At 40.7% G+C, this 23,008-nt stretch overlaps 1 protein-coding gene across 1 annotated transcript in view; it reads left to right on the top strand.

The window, feature by feature from the left end:
* RAB40C (RAB40C, member RAS oncogene family) overlaps positions 1-23,008 on the top strand; it is a 141,100-nt gene that overhangs the window by 99,997 nt on the left and 18,095 nt on the right. The window contains exon 5 of the mRNA XM_029576618.1: positions 7,001-7,078. Coding sequence (XP_029432478.1) covers positions 7,001-7,078 — 78 coding nt within the window. The remainder of the gene's footprint in view (positions 1-7,000; positions 7,079-23,008) is intronic.

Genomic DNA, 23,008 nt, shown 5'->3' with positions numbered 1-23,008 from the left:
CTGTTTTTTGGCCTTTAATTAGGTGCTGCTTTAGTATTTAGAGGTGACTTGACTTGTTAAATCTGCTCCTTGGAAACAAAGGTTGATTTACTTTTCTATCTGTCCTTATTGTGGGAGGAGCCATTGAACCAAAGGTGCTGGGAAAGCTAGATACAGCCAGATCTGAGACCACAATTTTGGTGTGCAGCTATATTCACTCAACACTCAAATAAGCTCTGGACGTCATTGCCAGAGGATGTGTTAAAGCAGTTAGCTTAGCTGGGTTTAAAAAAGGTTTGGACAAGTTCTGGGAGAGGAGTCCATAAACTGTTGCAAGCCAAGTAGACTTAATAGCCACTACTTATTACTGCGCAGTAGCAGCATGGGATCTATTTACTGTTTGGGATCCTGCCAGGTACTTGTGACCTTGATTGGTCACTGATGGAGACAGGATACTGGGCTTGATAGACCCTCAGTCTGACCCTTTATGGCAATTCTTATGTTATATTACACAAGAGAAATTTCAGCACTCTATATTTCTAAGTGCTTTACAGACTATATTTTAATTCTCTCCTTGTTTTGTCTTTTAAAAGCTGCTAATCCTAAATATTTGGCTATCCTATTCTCTCACTATTGTACAATAAGTGATTCCTTGCCTTAAAGTCTGCTATTAATCTCAGACTTTTTGACTGGACTATCCCCTCTATTGTTTAATAGTGAATTTTTCTAGAGTTCTAAAATTCTGCAGTTGATTTTGTTTTATTTAAATTTATCTGCTCTGCCTTTCGAATATGAAATGTATGCTGGGTTGTTGGTTTTTTTTTGGTCTTTAAATTGGAGCTACTTTAGCATTTAGAGGTGACTTTGCTTGTGAAATCAGCTCTTTCAGAGCTAAGGGGGGGTCATTTACTAAACATTTTTCCCGTAGACACAGTATGAGAGAAAACCAGTAAATAGGCCCCTCGGGCTGGATTTATTGATCTTAACGTCTTTAGCTGCACCTTGATTCTCTGTCATTAGTACTGTTGAGAACTGCAGCCCCTTCGTCATTGTGGTAAGGGAGGTTTCAGTTTGTTTGCCAGCAGACATTTTTGATGGTGAGATATAGTTCTGTGTGTGACACCACAAAAGTTGTTTTCGTGTTGCCTGATTCAGAGGCACTGGAATGCCTTTTTGGTGGGGAGGGGGGCCGCCCCTAGGCCAACTAAGCTGTATCCCGTCCAACCTCTTTCCTCCTCATCTCGCTTCCTTTCTCCCACCATTTTAACCCCTCCTGTGCTGATCAGGACTGGTGTCTCTGGCCCTGGCCGCCTTTACGTGGCCTGGCTGCTGCTTTTGAACCACATGGCTGTATAATGTCTCGTGCAGAGCTGCAGTGATGGAGGACACAGCTGATACACCGCTGCTCTTCTCCTCCTGCTGCCTGTCTGACCGGGACCCGATCTCCTGCACCAGTTCTGCGGGATGGATCAGATTTTGGTCAGACCACGTCCCCTGTGCGCCCCCCCCCACCCATTCCTGGCCATGCCACTATCTCTTAGGATTTTGGAAAAGACAGCAGTTTTAATTACAGGGTTTACTGGGTGGGTTTTGTTTTTTTTGGCTTGTTCCTCATAAATCGGATGCCTTATATCTATCCAGCATCAAACTCTTTTTAGTGTCCACCCCCACTCCCATATCAGCTCAAAGATTTTCTTATTGAAAAACTTCCCAGACTGCTTTAAAAATCAGGATGAACTCACCTGTTCCTTATGGCCTGGATCCAGAAGTTCATGCCAGTCTTACTGCATACCCGGGAATGGCCAATTGTACTTAGGAAATGGCGAGTTACGGAATTTTTCTTTTCACCTAATCTTATTTTATGAGCTGGATTTAGCACAGTCATATAACCTCTGCTGCCCATTCATAGCACTATATTTGAGCCATTTTATAAATGACGCAGTTGCTTTTTAGAACTCCTGGACAATTCAGAAGGGTAACATTTTTCTTCCCTCCCCAATGTATATTTGTGATGTGTGTGCACAGATTCGTTTAGTTTTCCTGTAGAATAGTGGTGCTACTGATCATATAACTAAACAGTACAGAATTTGGCCGTAAAATGGAGAAATAAATGGGGAACACTGGATTAATAGCCTGCGAGAGAGCGCTATTCCTGCTGCTTTGAATTGCTCCTTCAGTCAGGTGTACAGCTTGTGTGGGGCCCCAGGAGTGCCTTGAACTGCTGAGGTATTGCTTAGCGTACTGAGTGCAGGCCAGTCCTGTTACATAATGGCATCCCCTTAGAAATGCTAATATTGATTCTCCATTCAAAACGCATTCACCACTGACTAGGGAGGTAATTGTCCATTCATTCTGGCTCCAATTTGTGTAAGTGACAGCTGCTATCTGGCGTACGCATAACACGTTTTAAGAGGGGCAGTTTCAGGGCTAGTTCTAAACATTCATGCCCCAAAGGCCCTTTCTGTGAAGGCAGGCACCGACTAACGTGTTACTCATACTGAACGTATTACGTTGAACAGAAAAGAACAATAATGGGTCGGAGCCATGGTCTCTGCCTAGAATGCGTTTAGGGTATCAGCACGAGGAGATAATTGTTTGAGTGGAACTGGTTTTAAAGTGATATTTTGCACAGAGACAGCTACTGATTCTAATCTTTTTAACTTCAGAGTAATAGGAAGAAGAGAGACTTATCACGACATCAGTACTGATGTCTGTCTTTGTGTGTATATGTCTGTGTTGAATGACTGGACCTAACTCAAAGTTACTGCCTGATTCACTAAAGTTTCTCTCCCATTCTGGGTCTATGGGAAAATACCTTGATGAATTGGGCCCTTAGTATGGAGGACATTTAGACTGCTGTAGTCTTCAAACGTAGGGAGTGCTTTCAGGGGACCAGGGAGGTGGTTAGAGTTTGGAATTTTGCTATAGGAAATGCATTGGGATTACAACTGGGATGAGATAGAAAGCTGGTCCTCGTTTATCAGTAAAGCCACCCTTTCTAACAGTGCACTCCTTGAAGGACTTTAGAAGGTCATCTCAGTCTTTTAATTCAGAGATAATGTTTTTACCTCATAATCACCGTGACAGTGAAAGGCCTGCAGCGTCTTCGGTCTCGAGTTGTGCAACATGCATACTATACTGAAGCTGGTTAAGTGTAACAGTTATAAATCTCTGCGCCAGCAATTGGGCTTCATTTAAAGTAGAACCTTCTATTCCTGACTCAGATAAGGGGCATAAAACTTAAAAAAGAAAGTGTAGTTTTCACGTTCAGTCGGAATAACAGTATTTCCTTCTAAATCAGTGTTCCCTTAAAAGGAAAATAGTGTCTACTACTGAAGCATAAAAAGTAAGTCCTTACCCTCTCGTTTCGGTCTCTTGGGTGTACTGATGATTTGCTGATGGTTTTTGTGACAGACATTTTACATTAAGTCATGGTGACGGGAGGATAGTCATCTCAGTTTCCTAGAGATCTAAACCAGGGTCTCCAGTTTTCTGTGATTCAGCAGCCACAGAATTGTATAATTGTGTGCAAATGTTTAGACACCCCTGGTCAAACTGTATGCTTTAATGAATCTCTTACAAACTCTGCATGGCACAAAGTTAAACCCAGAAATAACATTTCTTCTGCTCAAGAATTTTTCTCTAATTCACAAGCTGCTAGCACACAAACTATACCAGATTGGGCCTTTTTTTTTTTGAAAAATTTTTTAAACAATTTTTAGGACCATCAAAGGGGCGGCAAGGGTGCCTTTACAAAAAAAAAAAGTCCCAATCTGGTATAGTTTGTGTGCTTAGCAGCTTGTGAATTATAGAAACATTATTGAGCAGGAGAAACATTATTTTTGTGTTATTCACATTACTTCTGCCTTGGACTTGTTATATTCACAGTTAAACCCAACATCTTTCTGCAATGTTTAATGCAAACTTGCTATTTGCTGGTTTTAATAGATTGAAAATAAATTTAAAAACTGAATTTAAACAAAAGAAGTGTCCACCATAATCAAAATATTTTATCAGTAACCCATATACTTATCAAATATTCAGTAAAACTGCAAAATAAAACCATTAAAAAAAAAAACCTCTAAAGAATTGGAGGGAAAAGGCTCATTCATACCAATAAATTGGTTCAAACTGGAATGGCAGTTACATATCTTGTAATCATGACGAACCAGGAAAAATGCTGCAAAACACATTTTTCAGAGAAACAATGATCTGCAACGCCTCAAAATCAATCATGAAGTCCCAGCAGGAAAGAAAGATGAAGGTTCTGGAATGGCCTTCCCAGTCCCCTGACTCGAATGTTATTGAAAACCTGCGGGGAGAGCTAAGAATATTTCTGAGCTAGCAGAGCTCTCTGCAAGGAGGAGCAGGGAGCAAACTCCAAAAGCAGGCGCGGAAAGACTCTTAGCTGGCGGCAGGAAACTCTTATTTCTACTAAGTACTGACTGAAAGGGTGCACAGACTTTTTTTGCCGTGATCGTTTTCTTATTTTGAATCTGGAGAAAACTTCAAATAGTGATTGTGCATTTACACGGTGTAGGAGCTGCCCCTTTCCCCGTTGCTAATGCTGTCTCCATCTTGCTGCTATTTTCAGCCCCACCCCCTGCATCCACTGCAGCTACTCCCACACCCCGATTTGTGATGGTCCTGTTGCCTAGCGGTACTGCTCAGTTTACTAGTGCCCCTTGAGCTGCACAGTCCAGTAGTGTTTCCTCGTTCTTGCCAGCACTGCATGACCCAGCGCTAGAAAGCAGAGCGACCTGACACTGGCATGATCAGTTGGAGAGAGAGGAGGATGGGGAGGGGGGGAACACAAGATGTGAAGAGAGAGGCATGGAGGGGGAGAATAGATTCATGAAGGTGGGAGGAGGAGAGGAAAGGTCCTGGTCAAGAAAGTTGAGGAGAGGGAGAAGATGCTAGGAAGGGGCTTAGAGGGGAGATGCTTGAAAGGGGGAAGGTGAGATGGAGGGTGGAGGTCCATGAAGGAAGGGATCAACAGAAGTGATAGTGGTAGGTAGTACTAAAAAGGAGAGCGCAGAGAGGAGAAACAGGAAAGAGACTGGGAGTGGAGATCCCAAGGGAGATCAAATATAGGAGGAGAAAAGAAGCATCAAGAAATAGGCTGGCATGAGAATGAGATGGTGAAAGGGGAATATCATCTGGAGCAAAAATGAACTCATGGAAGCAGCCTGGAAAACTTTCAGTTTTAAAGAAATTCCAAAGCTTAAAAATTGAAAAGTGTTTTTAAAATAACATTGGCTTGTCTAGATTCAGCAGCATCCAAACATCTGCTCTCTTAAGCAGTTGTGCCACAGGATCTCACTTTGCCACAGAGAACTGGGAGCCTTGCTCTGATGAAGTCCCGGTGCGTAGGGTTGGAGGTGACATACCTGAATGTCAGACACAGGCGGCAGGAGCTGTGGTAATATTGAATTGCGTTGCCGCGCATAGTGATATACAAAAAAAAAAAATGAAGTTATGGAAACCGATTCTTGGAACTGCCTGCTGAGAAAAGTACAAAATTCCTTTTTGCAGTGAAACGTGGCTGCAGTCACTGCAGACCTCTTAAGCCCTCCGTGACCTCATCAGAGTGAGCCCAGTACCAAGCATGTTCCCATGCATAACAGCACTTCCTTCTCAAAAGGAGGAAAGCAGGATTTTAGGGCGACGTTCACTGTAAAATTCATTTTAGCGCCGTACTTTCTAGAAAGTTTTACATTTGTAGGCAAATCCTCTTTTGCAGGTGAGAGAATATAAATACTCCTTACCTGCTTCTCGTTACTATTCGAACAGAAGTTAATATCTGTTCTTGCCCTGACAGCCATCTGAATTTTACTACTGCTTTCTGGCATCCCCAGTGGATATGAAACTTCGTGGCCTTCCAGCAGTAGCTGCACATGTGCTCCTTCACTTGCTCTTACACTCCTTTGCTGTATAAACTGGTGCTATGTGCGAGGTTTGGTGATATAAGATGACATCTTGGGCAATGACCCGTGCAGAAATTTGTCCTTGAGTTCCTTACATGGTTCAGAGAGGAGATGATGTGAAATTGGACCAGCATAAAGGTTAATAATTAAAAAAAAAAAAAATGAAATGAAAGTTCAGTGATAGGGGTCACAATGTTGTATGACCCCCAAGTAGTAGAAGTCTGTCTGCTCCTAGCCGTCATCCTCCTCTTTTATTTTAATACTTCATATTTGTGTGATCTGGATATCAGGGCTCTTCCCCTTAGCTAGTTGAGATCTTATTTAAGAGGCCACACACAGAGGGTGGGGTTAGGTAACATAGAATCTATTAATTGGGAATTAAAATGTGGAGTCCCTCAAAGATCAATTTCCCTGTAACTTGAGGAGGACAATTTTCAAAGGGGATTTAGTCGAGTAAGTAAAGAGTTACCCACGTAGATCCACAGGGGTATCCCTTAGTATTTCTACCCATGGAAAAAAAGGTCCATCCCTGGGTCAGGGAAGATATCCGCATACATTTATGTTTTCAAATATAGGCCTGTGTGTTCTTGTGTGTACTTGCCCTGCAGAAATAGCAAGAACAAGGTCCGTGGGTACTTTGGTAAAGTACATTTGAGTTAATTTTCAAAGTACACACAGACCTTGCATCTACGTGGACAAGTGAAAATTGCTTTTCTAGTGTGGTGCATCTTGGGTCATGGTTCACCTTCACTGACAATAGGTTTAACACATTCATTAGCAGATTGTAAGTTTATAAAGGGTTATTTGAAGTATGGCATAGTACACCTAAGAGTCGTTTTAGTATACATTAACTGCTCAGGCCCTTAGCAGGCGCCTGCATCGCCGCCACTGCAGTGGAGCAGAGACCATACAGTAATAGGCAGCTCCTTATATTGGCTGTATTATGGCAGGGACTTGTAGAATCATGCAGTTTCCCATCAAGATTTAATACTTCACATCTGTAATAACAAGAAATCAGTTACATAATGCCAGTTGTTCAGGATACAGGTTCTGGTATTTCATAATAATCACCCATCACACTTCTTCTCTCACAGGGAATCCTCTTGGTATATGACATCACTAACCGCTGGTCATTTGATGGCATAGATCGATGGATCAAAGAAATAGACGAGGTAAGACATGGCATGCATTTTGTATTTTAGATTATTTTTCAATTACCATATATACTCATGTATAAGTTGAAATATTTTACTCCAAAAATCGATCCTTAAAATAGCGGTCATCGTATCCATGGGTCAATCCACAATAATGCTGATATTGTAATGCAAAGATGCATGATTGAATTATTCGCATGCTCCTCCTCCAGATCCCTTATCTCACCCGCTGCTATGAGGACGATGACGGCACTTGCAGTTGCACAGGCGTGTCCTCCCCCCCCCCCCCCCCAAGCCAGGATCTGATTACTTAGAACCACCTGGCTCAAAGCGCACCTGTGGGACCCCACGGGGGAGGAGGGAGGACACACCTGAGCGACTGCAAGTTTGTCATCGTCCTTATAGCAGCAGCGAGCATTCGAGCTAAGGGATCTGGAGGAGTTTTGAGAGAGAAGCTGTCCTACCACTACACTAGGACACCACAGGGAGAGGAGGAAGGACGTTTCTGAGCAAAGGCAAGTGCCGTCATTGTCCATATAGCAACAGGTGAGATAAGGAATCGAGAGAGGGAAGGATTCAAACCAGAGAGGCAGCCATGGGGGAGGGAGGGAAGGATTCTGACAGTGGGAACAGCCATTAGAATAATGATATATTTCCTTCAGGAAATATATCATTATTATCAGAAAAAGACAGCATGTTATACCACATCACTGAAACTGAAGGTTATTCAACAGGCAAGAGAATTTGACGTTAGTGAAAAACTAGTCAGAGATTGGAGAAAAAATGAAGAAAAGCTGCTAGAAATGCCAAAGGCAAAGAAAGCCTTACGTTTCAAAATTGCGCCTTTTTGAAGGAATGGAAAAGGATTTGAATGATTGGGTAATGGAATGCAGACAGAATGGCTACATTGTGACTCGCTAGAACATTCGGATTCGTGTCCTTGAAATAACAAAAGAAGAAAAATATTCAGTGACCGAAGGTCTGAAAGAAATCACAGCATCGTCTGGTTGATGTTCGCAGTTCATGAACTGATATGGATTGTGCCTTAGCGTACAAAGATTTCACACCTAAAGAGCTTGATGAAAAGATCTGTTCATTCCACAAATTCATTATTCAGCAGATAATAAAGAATCATTTCGATACAAATAACATTGGTAATATGGATGAAATGCCGATGACATTTGATATGCTTGGCATTCGCAATGTAGCTGGTGTTGATGAGAAGACCATACTTGTAAAAACCACTGGTCATGAAAAGACCCATTTCACCATGGTCCTATCTTGCCTGGCAGATGGCACAAAACTGTATTCGGTGGTAATATTCAAGAGGAAAACGATGCCAAAGAACCTAAAAATTCCAGCAGGCGTAACTGTTTGGGTTCATCCTAAAGGCTGGATGGATGAGGAGGGAACAAAATGGTGGCTATGCAATGTGTGGGGTAAGCGTCTTGGTGCGGGGCTAAGAAAACGACCGTCACTATTAGTGTGGGATATGTTCTGCGCACATATAACAGGATGTGAAGGGCAATGCAAAGAAAATGGCGATCACATTAACAGTGATTCCAGGAGGTCTGACATCAATGCTCCAGCCATTAAATGTCTCTCAACAAGCCTTTCAAGGGCCAACTGTGGCATTTGTGGCAACAATGGATGTGTTCTGGTCAAGAAAAGTTAATGAAAGGCAGGAACCTGATGAAACCATACATTGATTTGGTAGCGAAATGGGTAGAGGAATCCTGGGACTCAGTTCCACCACAAATGATCAGAAGTCATTCCTGAAATACGGCATTAGCAATGCTATGGATGGATCAGAAGATGGCGCCATCTATGAAGACAAAAACGAATCAGCATTGGATGATGATTCAACAGATGGAGACAGCAAAGGCACCATTTATGCTGATGGCATTACCAAAGAACTGTTCCACGATTTATTTGGACATTCTGACAATGAAGAATCAGACTTGGAACGATTTGAATAAAAGAGAGATTCAGGGACAGCCATGGGGGAGGGAGGCAAGGATTCATACAGCAGGGACATTTTCTTAAGTTAAATGATGTTTCTTATGAGACATTTTATTCTGTTTTTAAAAAATAAATAAAAGTGATTTTCTTAAGTTATCGGTTTGTTTCTTAGTATGATTTCACCATTTCATAAGCCCCCTAGGTTTTACCTTTGACTTATCCACGGGTGACAGAAAAATCTTGATTTTGGCACCCAAAAAAATACCCTCGACTTATACACAAGTATATGCGGTAAGTATTACAAGCAATGTTCTAGGTTACACAATGTTCCTTGTAAAGGCTTTGCCTATATATATCCTTGTTTTAAGTTATCTGTAAACCGGCACGATGTGCAAACGGTTGCCGGTATATAAAATTAAATAAATAAAAAAAATAAAAAATAACAGTGTATACAAAAGAGAAAAAAATAATGCTTTGAGAAATGTATCCAATTATTGCTTGATTTTAAAATGTTATCAAATATGGACAAAAATATTAGGTGAAACTTCTCATCTAATGGTCTGACTTCTTACTTCAAAGATCAGCATTGTGTGTGCATGAATACAGTCTCTACAAAAACATAACTGTGAAATCATCTAGCAGGTTTCCCAAATTTATGAAGTTATCCACTTTCTCAGGACTCTCAGCAACATCATTTTAAAAGGGTTATCACACCTTAAAAAAAATCTGGGTATTTTTCTGTGCATAAAGTCAGTTTTTCCATAGACCGTGCATTTCAAACATAACCAGCTATCTACAGAAGGTTTGTTTGGGTCATTTGAAAATTTAGCTGCTGTCATACTGGCTTTTATTAAATGAGAAATTAAAATTTCTTATTTACTGTTTTCTATATTTCTCTAGAACTGGAGCATTCAGTTAAATAACAAAGGGGTCTAGTGGTAGTTGAATAGCTATTCTTTCCTATATCCAACCTAGGATTCAAACCAGAATGTTTTAATGATAGGACAAAATCCACTGTAGGCACAATTCTCAGAGCATGCTTTAAAGGAGCCTGTTCTTTCTAACAAAAGCAAGATGGAAAACAGCAAAGGACTGTGGGATATTCGACTGTGCTTTAGAATTGAGCAATACAGACATTGCAGAATCTACCTGTGTTGGCATTGCCGCCAGCAAGTCTACAGCCTAATCTCATCTGCAAACATGAGTGCATAGAAACAACACTTTGATTGGATAATTCTTATCTCTAGACATTCTTAAGACTTTGCTCATTATGAAGATCTGTACTCTTATTCTTTAAAAGAAAGATTAGAGCCAAGCAAATGCTGTCCCCAGAATTTATTCATATGCAATGGCTATGCATATCTAGCTACTGAAAAATAAGCAAGGCAAAGAATTCGCTAGCTAGCCACCATCAATGGCCAGTGCCTTCCTCGCTTAACTCCCACCCCTCGCCCACCCACCCCTAGCTCATCCTTTAATTTATAGGCAGGTGCCACTTACAAAAAAAAACCACCTTATTGAGAGTTTGATCATTCCCCTGTAGGCCACTACTAGACATATAGTGAATTCACTAATACATTTAAAGGACATTAATTAGACACATTCCTACTCCCATAGCAACCTAAAACTTAAGTAGGAACTGAACAAATTTGAGATGAAGGCAGCAGTCCAGCAGCAAGAGAGGGGCTTCCCAGTCTTTTGCATCAAGTGTCACATGTATGATTTTTTTACCCACCGGTGAGAAATTGTACATGTGCATGCGATGCAAAGAGCTCCTGGCTCTCAGAGAAAGAGTCCAATCTCTGGAGGCTAGAGTGGCAGACCTGGAGGAGCTGAGGCAGACAGAGAGGTATATAGATGAGACCTTCAGGGACATAGTAGCCAACTCCCAACTTCAGACTGGCAGCCCTGGTGCTGCCTTGGAGGAAGAAGGTCCCATGATTGGAGAGCATCAACCTGATGCAGCAGGAAAGGATCCTGTAGCAAGGACCTGCTCTCCAGATGATGCATTGTCCTTTCGCACCGAGGATCTCCCTAAGGCCTACTGCCCAGGAGGGAAGGGTTAGGTTAGTCGTCATAGTTGGTGATTCGATTATTAGGAATGTACACAGCTGGTAACGTGCCTACCTGGTGCGAAGGTGGCAGACCTCACACGTCACCTAGATAGGATTTTAGACAGTGCTGGCTGTTGTGGTACATGTGGGCACCAACGACATAGGGAAATGTGGGAGGGAGGTTCTGGAAGCCAAATTTAGGCTCTTAGGTAGAAAGCTTAAATCCAGAACCTCCAGGGTAGCATTCTCTGAAATGATCCCTGTTCCATGCGCAGGTCACCAGAGGCAAGCAGAGCTCCGGAGTCTCAATGCGTGGATGAGATGATGGTGCAAGGAAGGGGGATTCAGTTTTGTTAGGAACTGGGGAACCTTTTGGTGAAGGGGGAGTCTCTTCCAAAGGGATGGGCTCCACCTTAACCAGGGTGGAAGCAGACTGCTGGCGCTAACCTTTAAAAAGGAGATAGAGCAGCTTTTAAACTAGGAACAAAGGGGAAAGCAGACAGTCGCTCAGCAGCGCATGGTTCGGAGAGAGGTATCTTCAAAGGATACTAATGATGCATTAGAATTAGGGCATCCCGACAGCGAGGTTCCAATTATATGAAAAGTAGTCCAAGTGCTGTAACTAAAAACTCATCTGAGCTAAAAAATTCTAACTTATCCCTATCAATTAAAAAGCAGAATGAAAATGCAAACAAAAAAACAAACTTTGAAATGTTTGTATGCTAATGCCAGAAGTCTAATAAGTAAGATGGGAGAATTAGAATGTATAACAGTGAATGATGACATAGACTTAATTGGCATCTCAGAGACATGGTGGAAAGAGGATAACCAATGGAACAGTGCTATACCGGGGTACAAATTATATCTCAATGACAGAAAGGAGCACCCAGGAGGCGGTGTGGCGCTTTATGTCCGGGATGGCATAGAGTCCAACAGGATAAACATCCTGCATGAGACGAAATGCAAAATTGAATTTTTATGGGTAGAAATCCCTTGTGTGTCGGGGAAGACTGTAGTGATAGGGGTATACTACCATCCACCTGGTCAAGATGGTGAGACAGACAGTGAAATGCTAAGAGAAATTAGGGAAGCTAACCAAATTGATAGTGCGGTAATAATGGGAGACTTCAATTACTCCAATATTGACTGGGTAAATGTATCATCGGTACATGCTAGAATATAAATTTCCTGGATGGAATAAATGACATTTTTATGGAGCAATTGGTTCAGGAACCGATGAGAGGGAGCAATTTTAGATCTAATTCTCAGTGGAGCACAGGATTTGATGAGAGAGGTAACAGTGGTGGGGCTGCTTGGCAATAGTGATCCTAATATGATCAAATTTGAATTTAATGTCTGGAAGGGGAACAGTAAGTAAATCCACGGCTGTCATGCTAAACTTTCAAAAGGGAAACTTTGGAAAAAATGAGAAAAGTTGTTAGAAAAAAACTGAAAGGAGCAGCTACAAAGGTAAAAAGTGTGCAAGAGGCGTGGTCATTGTTAAAAAACAAAAAAAAAAACCCATCCTAGAAGCACAGTCCAGATGTATTCCGCACATTAAAATAGGTGGAAAGAAGGCAAAACGATTATTAGCATGGTTAAAAGGGGAGGTAAAAGAAGCTATTTTAGCCAAAAAATCTTAATTCAAAAATTGGAAGAAGGATCCAACAGAAGAAAATAGGATAATGCATAAGCATTGGCAAGTTAAATGTAAGACATTGATAAGACAGGCTAAGAGAGAATTTGAAAAGAAGTTGGCTGTAGAGGCAAAAACTCAGAGTAAAAACATTTTTACATATATCCGAAGCAGAAAGCCTGTGAGGGAGTCAGTTGGACCGTTAGATGATCGAGGGGTTAAAGGGACACTTAGAGAAGATAAGGCCATCGCGGAAAGATTAAATGATTTCTTTGCTTCGGTGTTTACTGAAGAGGATGTTGGGGAGGTACCCGTACCGAAGAAGGTTTTCATGGGTAATGATTCAGATGGACTGAACCAAATCACGGTGAACCTAGTAGATGTGGTAGGCCTGATTGATAAACTGAAGAATAGTAAATCATCTGGACCGGATAGTATACACCCCAGAGTTCTGAAGGAACTCAAAAATGAAATTTCAGACCTATTAGTAAAAATTTGTAACCTATCATTAAAATCATCCATTGTACCTGAAGACTGGAGGATAGCAAATGTAACCCCAATATTTAAAAAGGGCTCCAGGGGCGATCTGGGAAACTACAGACCAGTTAGCCTGACTTCAGTGCCAGGAAAAATAGTGGAAAGTGTTCTAAGCATCAAAATCACAGAACATATAGAAAGACATGGTTTAATGGAAAAAAGTCAGCATGGCTTTACCCAAGGCAAGTCTTGCCTCCCAAATCTGCTTCACTTTTTTGAAGGAGTTAAATATGTGGATAAAAGTGAACCGGTAGATGTAGTGTACTTGGATTTTCAGAAGGCGTTTGACAAAGTTCCTCATGAGAGGCTTCTAGGAAAAGTAAAAAGTCATGGGATAGGTGGAGATGTCCTTTCGTGGATTGCAAACTGGCTAAAAGACAGGAAACAGAGAGTAGGATTAAATGGACAGTTTAGTACCTCAGGCAGTGGAGTACCTCAGGGATCTGTATTGGGACCCTTACTTTTCAATATATTTATAAATGATCTGGAAAGAAAAATGACGAGTGAGGTAATCAAATTTGCAGATGATACAAAATTATTCAGAGTAGTTAAAATACAAGCAGATTGTGATAAATTGCAGGAAGACCTTGTGAAACTGGAAAATTGGGCATCGAAATGGCAGATGAAATTTAATGTGGATAAGTGCAAGGTGATGCATATAGGGAAAAATAAGCCATGCTATAGTTACACAGTTAGGTTCCATATTAGGTGCTACCACCCAAGAAAGAGATCTAGGCATCATAGTGGATAACACATTGAAATCGTTGGTTCAGTATGCTGCGGCAGTCAAAAAAGCAAACAATGTTAGGAATTATTAGGAAGGGAATGGTGAATAAAACAGAAAATGTCATAATGCCTCTGTATCGCTCCATGGTGAAGACCGCACCTTGAATACTGTGTACAATTCTGGTCACCGCATCTCAAAAAAGATATAATTGCAATGGAGAAGGTACAGAGAAGGGCGACCAAAATGATAAAGGGAATGGAACAGCTCCCCTATGAGGAAAGACTAAAGAGGTTAGGACTTTTCAGCTTGGAGAAGAGAAGGCTGAGGGGGGATATGATTGAGGTGTTTAAAATCATGAGACATCTAGAACGGGTAGATGTGAATCTGATATTTACTCTTTCAGATAATAGACTAGGGGGCACTCCATGAAGTTAGCATGGGGCACATTTAAAACTAGTCGGAGAAAGTTCTTTTTCACTCAACGCACAATTAAACTCTGGAATTTGTTACCAGAGGATGTGGTTAGTGCAGTTAGTATAGCTGTGTATTAAAAAAGGATTGGATAAGTTCTTGGAGGAGAAGTCCATTACCTGCTATTAATTAAGCTGACTTACAGGCCGATACAGTAAAAATCGCGGGAGAGCGGGGGGTGCTATAAGTTTCGGGGGGGGGGGGGGGGGGGGTTTGGACGCATGCTTTCGACGTGCTTTTACCCCTTACTGAATAAGGGGTAAAGCTAGCGCGTCGAAAACGTGCATTAACAGTGCACTCTGCCGGAGCGCACTGTACTGTATCGGCCTGTTAAGAGAATAGCCACTGCTATTGTTAGCAACAGTAGCATGGGATAGACTCAGTTTTTGGCTACTTGCCAGGTTCTTATGGCCTGGATTGGCCACTGTTGGAAACAGGATGCTGGGCTTGATGGACCCTTGGTCTGACCCAGTATAGCATGTTCTTATGATCTTAACTTTTGCCGCATCCCTGCCTGTGGACAATATCTGTTTGGAGTCATGAAGCAGCCTGTTTCCTGACAAGCACATGGACACCATTATATACATAACAATTACCCCAGTAATTCAAGACAGTTATAAGCAGTTTCGCAGTTTCTAAAAATAAAGGACACAATCAACAAAAACCTTGCATAGATTTAATTCACAGAAATTATGGTCTAACTAATCCCTGAAATTAATGAAGAAATGTGAGCTATTTTTCTCACCAAGCTGGTAAGTAATTAGCAGCTGAAACAGAGCTGGGTGGTTTCTCTCTGAGAGGACATTGAATTGTTTCCTTTCATTCAGCCTGACCAATCCAGATGCATGGGTTATGCCCACCAACCAGCAGATGGAGACAAAGACTAAAAGACTAGCTGATTTCACCCCTTATGGGCACCTGTGCTGACCTCAGCCTGTTTGTATTCTGTCTCCAGAAGATGGTAGGAAATCATATCCTGTGCTAGAAGCTGAGGCCTTTTAGGCTGAATGGATCCAGGAAGCAGTGAGGAAGGCGATCTATAAAAGCCGTGAGGGTTAAACAAAATGAAATAGATGCCAGATGTCCTTAGAAAAGCTTTATTTTAATAGACATATTAAAATTGACCGACTCTGGCCAAGTTTTGCCACCTTATGAGTGGCTGCCTCAGGGGCTACAATAAATAAAAATTAAAATTATTTTAAACATAATCAAAACATGTAAATGATCATTTACAACATTAAAGTGACTTACAAAAATAAATAACTTAAAACTAAATTGATATTGACATACCAACATATAAAATGGTAACATTTAAACGTGGATTTTGAACATAAGTGATATCAAAACATAAAGCTCCAAGCACAAGTTATCAGTGATAGTATTAGCATAAGTCCAAAACAATACCTGTATACATTAAAAATTGAGGCATCAAATTGCAGTCGTGCTTATTAAAGACACTTGAAATAACAAGAGAAAACTTCAAAAATATTATCTCTGATACTGAATGTATAATAAGTAATAAACACAGATTAAATAGGCTTAGTATAAGATAGGGTACTAGTGATAAATCGTGTGCCAGCCTAACAGTAGCACTTAAATGTTTACTAGTTACTGAAGATAATTAAAAGCTAATTGACCTATATCTTTAACTATGCCACAAGGACAAACTCTTCCAAGACAACGGCCCATTGTCACCAATATAACTGAATATTTCCTATCTGTATAGTAATGTAAAAAAAAAAAAAATGTAATTTTTTTGGTGACATAACCTGCACATAATGATTGACCAAAAACCCATATTGCCATTTAATGGCATATATGCCTCTATTGAATATCCAAAAATCCCAATACAAGGTGGCTATTTCCACTTAACAATTAATCAGTGGATATCATATATGTAAAAAGCTCACTAACCTATTGCCGATTAAATTTTGAACAGATGTAATCTTTACCTTCTGGCACAATACTGAATCACAAGTATTCACTCAAATAGCAATAGTTAAAGGAAAAATATGATTGATTGTGTCATCCACAACGTTTCTAAAAAGTGGAAAATTAAATTATAAACACTAAGGTCTATCCATAGAAAACACCAATGTAGATAACCAAAAATAATTAACTGTCCCAAAAATTGAACCATAGATTGCCGCCAGATATCAAGGGAAAAAATTAAAAAAGAAAGACTTGTCGCACAGGTCGTGGTCTTTCTAAACCGCTGTGATAACTACAGACAGTATAAATAAACAATTCAAAGCAAAACAGTGACAGCGAATTACAAAAGTCTATCGCAAACGAATTGGAACATGGTTACTCAGAAAAAAACGTAGAATGCCACCGGCTATCACGAAACAAATTTTAGACCAGTGTTTGTAAACAAACGAATACCTCACAAAATGAGAACCTTTTTAAGCTGCTGCGATCATGGCTAATTGTGATGACTAATAAAGATATAAATAAACGATTCAAAGCAAGACCATGACAGCGAGTGTCGTAGCAAATACATAGTGAGTCACCAACAACAGTAAATTTACCTTTCAAGCCGTAGCTGGATGACGAGTCTCCACTCAATGTATCATGATGGATGCACCCACACACAACGCCGTGTTTAAAGGTAGAATTGACACAATTTTTCACCCAATCACGGCAGGGGCATGTCTAAAAGTTGGATGTGGCAATTTAACACACCAATATAAAACTAAATATACTAAGATTCATAAAATGTGCTTTTCACTAAAAATTCTTTTAATAAGATTTATTTATTTATTTTATTTATTATTTTTATGTACTGACATTTGATCTCAATTGAGATATCACACGAGTTTACATTCAGGTACTGTAGGTATTTCCCTATTCCCAGAGGGCTTACAATCTAAGTTTTGTACCTGAGGCAATGGAGGGTAAAGTGACTTGCCCAAGGTCACAAGGAGCGATAGCAGGACTTGAACCCTGGTCTCCTGGTTCATAGTCCACTGCTCTAACCACTAGGCTATTCCTCTTCCTTTTAATATATTTATTAAAATATATTAACTTTACAACTAGATTATAATGCCCCTAAACTTAATCAACTATTGTTAAATAAAACAGATTTAACGGACCATTATGAGTAGTAGTCTAATAAGTTAAACCTGTGTTTTAAACATAGCTAAAAAAAATTATTGAACTATATGCTTATTTTTAGTAAAAAAAAATAATATATATATATATATATATATATATATATATATATATATATATATATATATACCTAAAAATCGATAAATTGAAAAATATGTAATAAAAACACTAGAGATTATTCTATATGCACTAAAACAAAGACCAAAAAAGTGAAATATAAATATGGTGTCAGATAAAAAATGAGCAATATAAAATAGAAATAATGATAATCACTAAAAAAAAAAAAAAAATTATAATACGTATACAGGTATATGTTTTAAAATCAATATAATAATGAACTGATCTAAAATTGTATTATAAAAAAACAAAAATCATTTTCTGCGTTTAAACCATAAGGTGTAATGGTTTTAAAATCATAAATATATTTCTCTTCTAACTGGAAGAGTAATCTGTCTAGATTACCCTCCCTTCAGCTGAGTTGCTGGAGCACACAAAATTTATAATCAATAAATTTATATTGTGTTTGAATAGATTGCTAACACTGATCTGTTTATATTACTTTTTTGCTCGATGATCCTTTTGTTGAACTCTCTGATTGTTTTGCCAATATACATCTTGTTGCATGGACAAATTGCTGCGTATATCACTGCTTTGCTCCTACAGTTAGTGAAGGACTTAAATTTATAAGTTTTATTTTGCCCAGGGAACTCCAGTTTGCTTTCATATTCACATTGCATACAGAGCATCTCCCACAGGAATGGTGTCCTGGCGATCTAATGTCCTGAATTGATCTTTGTGGCAGTGCTGAAGGTGACACAAAGTCTTTAAGGTTCTTGTCACGTTTGATTGCAATATTTGTACAGAAATCTCACTGTACTTTATTGCCTTAAAAAGGTCATGATCTCAAAAGTGCAGGAATTTGTTAATCATTCATAAAGAACAGGAGCAGATCTGATTCTCTTCGATACCATATGGCTGTGGAGGTCAGTCAGGGACGGCACCAGCACGATTTCAGCTCAAAGTTCATGTCACAGAAGGCTGTGTGCTCAAAACTGTGGGAGCTTATATTGCTTCGTCCCGACTCACCGGTCAGAAAATGAACATCGCCCTGGTTTCTAATATCATTTCTATTGTAGTCCATTACACGCTTAACTCAGTGGCATCTAGCGTTGCTCGACATTACTTCACAGATCGAAGGCCACTAGGACACAGATATCTGTTGCTGCTTCTTCAAAGTATCAGGAGACCTCTTGAGGAAAACACCATGGGGTACATTTTCAAAAACAGCGCGCGCGTACTTTTGTTAGCGCATGACGCGCGAACAAAAGTACGCTGGATTTTATAAGATACACGCGTATCTTATAAAATCCAGGGTCAGCGCGCGCAAGGGGGTGCACATTTGTGCAACCTGCGCGCGCTGCCTGTTCCCTCCCAGGCCGCTCCGAAATCGGAGCGGCCTGGGAGGGAACTTTCCTTCCGCCTCCCCTCACCTTCCCCGGCCCTATCTAAACCCCCCCACCATTGTCGGCAGATTTACACCTGCCTCTGGCAGGTGTAAATCTACGTGCGCCAGCGGGCTGCTGGCGCGCCATCACCCGACCCGGGGGCTGGTCCGGAGGCCTCAACCACGCCCCCGGGCTGGCATCACGCCCCCGACATGCCTCCCGCCCCGCCCTGAAATTCACGCCGCCCACCCGACATGCCCCCTTTACAAAGCCCCGGGACTTGCGCTCGTCCCGGAGCTTGCGCGCACCGCCGAGCCTATGCAAAATAGGCTCGGCGCACGCAGGGGCCTTTTAAGAGGGTTACGCGCATAACTTATGCGCGTAACCCTTTTAAAATCCGGCCCCATATGCAGCCACTTCAAACAAAATAACCACTGCACACGACGCTGCAGCGTTTTGGCACCACCTGCTGCCTGCATCAAGGGATTGCCGTTATATCTCAGGTCTGTCTCCTCAGCCAAATTCTTTTGCCAAGATGAATTGGTCAAAGCCTCCTTTCAAAGGGAAGCTATTGTTGGGTGATAGCATAGTGAAGATGGCTAAAATTTGGGAGACTTCCTAAGGGCAAGCCAAAAGGTTGTTTCTCCTCTGCTGCTGGTCAACGATAGGTTTCCAGAATCCAGGGGATCCAAGCAGAAGGAGGCCTTTAGATGGTCAGAAACACAGGCCTTTTCACAGGTTTCAGTCCTTTTGGCCTTTCAGGAGGTGGCAAAGATGGAACTGCAGGGTCAGCAGGTTGCTCTTGCAGCTCTCAATGAAGGACCCATTTGAGGAGTCAGTCTCTGGTTCAGAGGATAGACTCTGTCATCTGCTGGATTTTATCTGAAGTGGGTCCTGATTTTCTATAGGTGTCAGTGTCAGATCAATGGGTTCAAATCACTTCAAACCAGTAGATCTTGGAGATCATTCTCAACAGATGTGCTTCGGAGTTTTCCATCTCAAGAGTCACCTTTATTGTTCCCCATGTTCCATGTACAAAGGAAAGAAGCAATTCCCGGAACTCTAGATAGTCTTCTGCATGTAGAAGCAGATGTCCTAGTTCCTTTGGATCAATATTGCCAGAGACAATATTTGAAAACTCTCTTTTTGGAAACTATGAAGTAACAAGGCATTTAAGGTGCCTCATTTCAGGATGAACGTTCCTAATGTACTTCGATCGTGCAGTAGCATGTCTTCATATTCCCATAAGGTAAGAATATCAGTGCTAGATAGTCATTTTCTGTTTCTAGCATTGCCTTTCGGTTTGGCCAACACTCCAAGAACCTTCTTCTAGATAATGGTGGTAATGGCAGCAAATTTACATCAAGATGAAGGTCTGGTACATCCTCTTCTTGTTGATTAGTTAATACACGCAGTGTCAGTGCAATAGAGCAAAGCAGATACAGCTAGAGTGATTTGCTTGCTGCAGGAACTGGGTTGGGTGCAAAAAGCAGGTTACAGCCTTCCCAGTTGCTAATACACCTGGAAGCTCAATTGTTGAGTGTTAATTCACTCTTAAAGATGCTTCTCCACACAGGGGAAACAAAGATTTCAAACCAAATTTAGTAGGAACAAATATAAATTTATTATTGCATATCCTTGGGAGACACAGGCAGCCAGACCTCTCTCAGGTACAGCATTAGCTCCTGTCTCTCGTATGTCAGTGAGTGCTGCATTTTTATAGGTTTAAAACATACAGTGATGTCTATGAGCCTATGATTGATTATCACTTACCGATGTTGCCATAGTAAAAATAAGATGAACTAAACCTATGCTAACCTGACATGGAAAGTGGTTGCGCTCTCTTGACAGTTCAGTAGATCCAGAAATTGCAGAGTCAAACGAGCTTGGTTGTGTGCTGGAAGGCCAATGGTGTGGTTACCTTCAGTTGTTGGGATCCATGCCAGCAGCCTTGGATTTGGTTCCTTGGGCACGGGTACATATGAGATTCACATTCTCAGGATTACACACAGCAACTGGCACCTCTGGAGCAAGCAAGAATCAGTCTGAATTGGTGGCTCATGACCGAGAACTTGAAAAAGGGTGTGGATCTCCCTACAGACATCTGTCTAGGTGGTGGAGGGACCCATTTCCAGGGTCAGATGGCTTACAAAACATGGAGAGCAATGAAGTCTCAGGTCTGCCAATCAATTAGAAAGGGAAACTGTGAAACAACTGCTTTATAACTATCTTGAATTACTGACACAATTGCTATATATGTAATATTTAATCAGTTGTTTAATTTATTATTATTTATTTATTTACTTTTTTTTTTTTATATACCGGTGTTCGATTTTACATATCACATCGGTTTACATTTAAACAAAATTTGCAGAAACTTATGCGTTACCTTTGTCAAATACATTAAACATTTAAATATGGGGATTGTTAACAAGGGATATAAAAGAACATGGGGAAAGGCTAACACTACGGGATGCACGAAGGGATTGACAAACAGGAGAATCTCCGTTCTAATAAAAGAACCTGCAATAAATATACTCTTAAGAATTAAATTTTTAGAGATCTGTAGAATAATCCCTACCCCACCAAATATGAAAATGTTCCTTCTTCTCTACATTTTCTCCAACACTGGTCTTAAAGACTTCCTCTCATCTTTTTGTTAGTTAGATTCCATCTATAAAGGATCCTGTCCCACGTAACAGAACTTCCCTCTGCAACCTGTCCCCAAATAGCTTCCCATTTCTTAGGATGTATCTCTTCCAATATCTTTTTCCCTTGCTCTCATGTATTTTTTACTTAAACTTTTTATCAATTGCAAAATGTTCAGAAAATCTGGTTAATGGTCCTAACATTGCTCTGTGAGCAGCTCCTGCAATAATCTCCTAGAGTTTTCACCCCTTGGTTGTTTTCTTGTTGTTTTTTGCTGTATCAAGATGGGTAAGCAGAAGGCTAAGCCTAAAACCTATTCCAAAGCAGCTCCAACCTCCATTGTGAGTCAGATACATGCTTTTTTGTGGCCATCTACTGGAGAGAGCGGATGTTGGGGCCATGTGCTTGCGCGAGGAGCAGGCAGGAGAGCAGATGCATGGACTGTCTGAGCCCTGAAAGCCCCGTTCTCCCTCCACTACCCCACGGTTTGCTGAGGGCTGCCGTGGAGTCTTTTCTCAAGCGGTTATCAGAGCTCCAGTTGCAGATCCAGCATGGGACTGAAATGAGGTCTGAAGCGTAACTGCACTGTCCTCAAAGTCCCGGAATTGGCCAGCCCTGCCCTAGTTCTATTACATCTAATGGAAGTTTGAATAATAAATGTTGTGGCATGGGATCTACTTAATGTTTTGGTACTTGTAGTCTGCATTGGCCACTGTTGGAAACAGGATGCTGGACTTGATGGATCTTTGGTCTGACCCAGTATGGCAATTTCTTATGTTCTTACTTTTCTTTGATTGCATTCCATCCTCCTTCAGAGTGTGGACTTTAGTTCAACTTAGATTCCTTTTGAATATTTTTTCCTTTGAAATTTAATTATTGGATTTATTTGTTGCTTGATGTGGCCTTTCTTTTGGCTTCTGTGTAATAGAAGTTATAAAAAATAAAAAAAAATATGGTTAACATTACATGCATTAAACAGAACATATTATGCCCTCGTATTGTCCAATATTCTTGAAACCATGTCATGTGTGTCTTTAAAATTAGCAATATGTTCAAAGGCTCTTGCAATTGGAGGATACAGAAATACCACAAAGACTACATTCCCCTCACTCCTCTCATATCCCTGAAATGGAAATGAATAATTATGTACAGCAGTCCTTTCAGAGTGGAAAAATATCACTAAGGATAGTTGTGCTTTGAAGATTGCAGAATATGGTTACCACTTACGTTTCTCTCACCTATTCTTGACCCAGTTTTCAGTTCAGACTTGTCTCCATCTGCCTGTCTTTGACTGGAGGTAGAATCACTCCTTCAGCAGAAAGCAATGAAACTGGTGTCTTCCCAGGAGTTTTA

The sequence above is a fragment of the Rhinatrema bivittatum genome, chromosome 14, assembly GCF_901001135.1.
Source record: "Rhinatrema bivittatum chromosome 14, aRhiBiv1.1, whole genome shotgun sequence".
Lineage (NCBI taxonomy): Eukaryota > Metazoa > Chordata > Amphibia > Gymnophiona > Rhinatrematidae > Rhinatrema > Rhinatrema bivittatum.
This window is presented reverse-complemented; position numbering and strand designations above follow the sequence as displayed.